Source organism: Corylus avellana, chromosome ca4 (genome assembly GCF_901000735.1).
Source record: "Corylus avellana chromosome ca4, CavTom2PMs-1.0".
NCBI lineage: Eukaryota > Viridiplantae > Streptophyta > Magnoliopsida > Fagales > Betulaceae > Corylus > Corylus avellana.
This window is the reverse complement of record NC_081544.1, coordinates 36839519-36845065: the sequence shown is the minus strand read 5'-3', so window position 1 is coordinate 36845065 and position 5547 is coordinate 36839519. Positions and strand designations below refer to the sequence as shown.

Below are 5547 nucleotides of genomic sequence, written 5' to 3'. Positions count from 1 at the left end.
ATGGAGAGAGGCATTCTGTAATTTTGGTTGGGGTCATGGCATCCTTGAGGTCTTTGTTTGTTTGCAAAAAACTAGTATAGCAGAATGTTGAAGATCCTCATGTCCCAGCAACCTGAAGAGAAAGAGAAATGGTTAACAAACCACCCACCAAGCATCTATATATAACAAAATTTCAAGAGATTTGTTTTCATCAAAAAAGCCAAAGTGGACATCACTCAAATATGTGGGAGTGCAGAAGAATCTTCAATAACTATTGATGTAAGTTCTAATGAGGGTTTGTGCACATCTAGTCTAATTAGCGCTTCCTTTACCATTTTTAATTGTCTTTCCGGATCACAAATTTCTCAAACTCATCCAAAAACCTCAAAAAACATTCCCAACAAAAATTTCTAGAGAACAAAACAGATAATAACAAAAATTCACCAACATATTACTCCAAAAAATTACCAACCGGCCATAACAAACACAGAAGTGCTTCCTTCATTGTTATAAGTGCCAAACCTGAAAGAAACCCAGCTAAGGAAATCAATTTGGGTATATATACACAAGCAAAGTGAAATTGAATCAATGATCGGACTGGGCAATCAGCATTGTATCTTTTTTGGGGTGGGGATCAAGACAATCCATTATATTATGCTACGAAAGTGCCCCAAAGTCCTATTATCATCGTCTAATCAAGCACTTTCACCAACACTGCACAACAGATACACACAAAGCCTTTGCGTGTCAACAAAAGGCAGAACAAGGCATCCCCAAGGAGTTCATAGAGCTGTGATAGGAAATACTTCAACAATCTATACTTACGCTAGATTAAGGTCTTAAGAGAAGACAATATTATATGATTCCTACATTTAATTCCAAACAAACCCACTCGTAATGGTATAAAGCTGTTTGCCACAACAAACAAATCACACATTAACACATCATTATCAATTAGCCGAATTCAATCGAGAATTTGAGATGAAAAAACAACCTCCAAGCAACTCCAATAAAACAGATAATCTCCTTAAAAAACAAAAAAAAAAGAGCTCCACCACATTATTACCTCAGATTGACTCTGGATGAGGACAAAGCTAGGTTTTGATTCGGCTTCGCTTGTGTACAGGACCCAAATCGAACTGCCGTTTCCAGAGCCAAACCTCCAAATCTAATAGAGTGGTCTGAGAGAGAGCCGGAGCCAAACCGCCGGCGTCTTCTAGGCAAAACCCCCGTCGGACTCAAACCTCCGTCGTTACCGAACCCAAACCTTCGTCGTTACCGAACCCAAACCTTCGGCGTCTTCTGAGCAAAACCTCCGCCGGACCCAAAATACCGTCGTTTTCGAACCCAATCAACCGACGCCAGTGAGTTTCGGCGTCACCGTCACCGTCTGAGAGAGAGAGAGAGCACTGAGAGAGAGAGAGAGAGAGAGAGAGTTGAGAGAAGTTTCAGAGGGAAAAAGAGAGACGGCGAGGGAAAATGGGAGAGAAGGGCATCGGGGAGAGAGAAATAATTCAAACTAAAATTTTGGTATATTTTGGCTATCAGAAAACAAAAAAAAAAAAAAAAAAATTAAAGATGCCACGTAGGCATTTATGGGCCAAAACTGGGGAATATATTGCATTGTAGCATTTCCCTTATTTGTTTTGTCTTTTTTTCCCACAAAAAAAAAAAAAAATGATGTGGCATCTTGTCATATGGACTTTTATGGGCAAGATGTGAAATTTTTATTAGATTCTAGCATTTCTCTTTTTTAAAAATAGGGTATTATCTATATATTTTACCATTAATACTTTATTTTATTGTAGCACTCACAATGAAGGAGTCAAATAATACTTTCATCCTCGTTGGATTAGCAAAAAAAAAGAAGTAAAATGAATACTTGATTGGATTAGACAAAAAAACAAAAACAAAAATGCTAAATAGAGAGTACTTTTTAAGGGAGTCATCTTATTTTTTATTGTTTCTCTCACCTATTTTCTTTTTTTTTCCAAAACTTTTCTTATTTTTCAAGGGATCATTATGAGAATATTATTTCACAATTTTTAATAAAAAGATATGATTGACATTTTACTATGAGAATATGGTTTTCATACTTAACGTTGGCAAATACGACATTTGAAAAATATAACCATTGAAAAATATAATTTTTATAAAATACAACCGTTTCAAAAATATTATAGTTACAAAAATGATTATTTGAAAAATAATAATCGTTAAAAAATTATTGTACTAAACGAATTACCATTGAAAAAATAAAGAGTGAAATACGAATTTTAAAAAAGAAATAAAGATAAAATCAATAAAGAGTAAAAAAAAAAAATATTTAAATAATATAAATAAAAATATAATTAATTAGATGTAGGTTAAAAATTTATTAGCTAAACTAGATAAAGTAAGTTCTGAAGAGTTATTTTACATAGAAAATTGGCTACTCCATTGTGATTGAGGTATATCTATTATCTAATTACCGATGTGACAATATGTATTTCATCAAATCTATAAAACTTAATCTGAACTATAAAATAAATCATTTTCATTTTACTTTATTATAATACATCATCTATTTTGCACTATTGTTGTGCAATTTTTGGTCCACAGTACGGCTAGCCAGCAACTTTTCTTTATTATTGGGCTGAGATGGAAATTTTTTCATATCTATATTATTCTTGCAAAATAAAAGCACGGTCAGGGGTCTCCGGCAAAAGATTCCCAACGTCTGCTTGTTATCCAGGTCGGCCATGAGAATCAGGGTAACTGTTGAGGAGAAAATATGTCCACCTAGTTATGTTTATTTACCATTTTGCCATTGTCCATTCATATGGTGACATGTGTCCACCATAAAAGGAGAAAGGTCTCCCTTTCTCTTTAACAGAGTTTCTCTCGGTCTTCCTCTCCAGGAAACTCTAAACTCCTCTCTCCCCCTTTATATCTCTCTCCCTTTCACATATCTCACTATACACAAATTATTGAGTATTTGGGACATATATATTTTTACTTGTATATAATACGCTAACGTGAGCGTCAGAGGGTCTTCGGCGCCCCAACTAGAGACCCCTAACCGCGTTTTTATTTTGCAGATACATTATAAATATACAAGAATCTCATTCTCAGCCCAACAATGAAGAAAAATTGCTAATTAGCCGTTATGTGGATCAAAAATTGCATCAAAAACTATAATTATAGAAAATCCCTTTTTATTTTCTAATCCTACGATTATCGTGAAATCTTTATGGAGTGTTCATAGTCGATAAGATCACCTTCCCACTTTTCGGCTCCAAAATATCTATCGTACTATCTTAATCGTTCCTTCCTTTTTCTCGTTTGTTTTTTTAGTATACGTAATTGTAATTTCCAAGACTACACTATTCACGTGAAAGATTAGACACTATAGGACTCCATTGCTTCCTTATCCTATGACTCACACAAACTATGCCAAATGAGATATATACCTTTGTATTCGAAAAAGAATAACAGCGGAAAAGGTAACCATGGAAGGAATGAACAACACTTTTTGATTTGATCCAGTGGAAGGTTTGAGAAAGAAAAAAGAAAAGATGGATTAGCACATGTCAAGCCGATATCTTTGACAACGTGAATGGCCACCAGGCACCAACGTGAATGGCCCTTCATTTTATTAAATGAATTTTGGCAAGAATTCCATGGATCCCGGAGACTTATCATTTTTTCTTTGAAATAAACAAATAAATGACCAAACAGATTAGCACTTTTGCAAATAGATAAAAAAGAGAGCGAGCAGTGCCCGTAAATATCCGATCGGTTTAATTGGATATTATTGATTAGGAAGAAATATAATATTAAGAAATGAAATGAACGGTGAAGATCGGATTAGGAAAGCTTTTGAAATCGAAAGGCAATATGTGATTTAGGTGACTTTACGCAATCTCAATGGCTTCTTGACCAAACTCGAATGAGATTTGTGCGTAGAGGGGCCAAAAGGCCACTTCCTAACAACCGCCCTAGTCCATAGAAATGGTAGAGTCAATACTGGACTTAATTGACGCCCCTGCCCCTCGCCCTGTCCCTCTCTAACGGTAGCTCTTATAATTCAGCTCAACTGCATGCATTTAAGTCCTGTGTGTCTCTTGCTTTAACTTTCGTTGTGTGTCTCTCTCTGTCTCTCTCTCTCTAAGGCATAAATCAGCGAGACAGAGACAGAGGGAGCCGTTTCTGTTGGTTCTGAGATTTTTTGGAATAGGTAATCTTAGAGAATGGAGAAGGAGTGGAAAGACGGTGTGGGAGCAAATGAGGCAGAAAATAGTTTCTCATTGGAAAGCAATGAGATCGAGCAAAGCAAAGTGGGTATCATGAGAGCTCTCGTCGAAGCAGAAGACCCCTCTGCCAAGGTTCCTTCCTCTCTCTCTCTCTTTTTTTTTTTTTTTTTTTTTTTTTCCCTTCTCGTTTTCTTCACTGTCGGCATGTTTGTTGGTTCAATTATTATTATGGGGTATCGTTCTTGTTTTGAAGCTAAATGATTTATGTGTTTATTGGGGTTGTCAGTTGTGCCAATTATGATGAAAAATGAAGAAATCAAGAATATTATGCTATAACAGCGATATCACTGAAGAGGTTCTCGTGTTTTAATCGGTGAATTTTATGCTAATAAGGCACCAAATTCGATTCATCCTTTGACCCTTGTCTCAAAATCAGAAAGGCTTCTTTCTTTTGAAATGAGGTTAGGCAGGGCTACACCTGAAGTTGAAACTAAGATCAATTGCTTTTGAATCCAAAGTGCTTGATTTTCTTTTTCTTTTTCTGGCCAGAAACTTGTGCCATATTATCAATTACTTTCGAATCCAAAGTGTTTGATGTTGTTTTTCCTTTTCTGGCCAGAAACTTATTTCATATTAAGAATTAACAATTTAATGTTAATTAGATGGACTGCATTAACTGCAAAACATAAAACTGTCACTGGAAATTTTAACCATAGTTTATGTATTTATGAATGTCAGCTCAAGGAAAACAAATAGGCAGATGCGATAATTTAGTTAGATTTGATATTCTCTGGTGTTCGCAAGTAGAATTAGTTTGTATTTAGTAGCTCATTAGGCATGTTACAGTTTGTGTTATGTATGTATTTGTAGGGAAATAATATTGCAGGATTATATGTGTTGTGTTTGTCTTTGTTTTGCAGGAAGAGGATGATTTGATGATCCGCAGATTTCTGCGGGCTCGTGATCAGGATATTGAGAGGGCTTCTAACCTATTCTTGAAGTACCTGAGCTGGAGGCGGACATTTGTACCTAATGGCTCCATATCGACGTCGGAGATTACAAATGAACTAGCCCATAACAAGTTGTTTATGCAAGGCATGGACAAGAAGGGACGCCCAATAGTGGTTTGCTTTGGTGGCAGGCATAAGCAGAACAATCTAGAGGAGTTCAAGCGTATGTCGAGGCTTTGAAACCATATTTCATAGTTTTCTATCATCCAGCAACTGGGATTTGACACAAACCATTGCAAAAACTGTGTTTAGCTCATCTTCTTGCAACCTCCCTGGTGCAAATAGGACCTGATGCTTAGTTAAACTGACATGGCTTTACATTT

General features: G+C 35.9%; 1 protein-coding gene across 1 annotated transcript; it reads left to right on the top strand.

Moving 5' to 3' along the window:
• The first annotated feature begins 3911 nt into the window (after positions 1 to 3911).
• On the top strand, positions 3912 to 5537 carry LOC132179468 (phosphatidylinositol/phosphatidylcholine transfer protein SFH1-like). The gene is made up of 3 exons (XM_059592200.1): positions 3912 to 4034; positions 4134 to 4346; positions 5135 to 5537. Exons 2-3 carry the CDS (start codon positions 4212 to 4214, stop codon positions 5402 to 5404), a joined length of 405 nt encoding a protein of 134 aa, XP_059448183.1. The 5' UTR covers positions 3912 to 4034; positions 4134 to 4211; the 3' UTR covers positions 5405 to 5537.
• Positions 5538 to 5547: the final 10 nt, after the last annotated feature.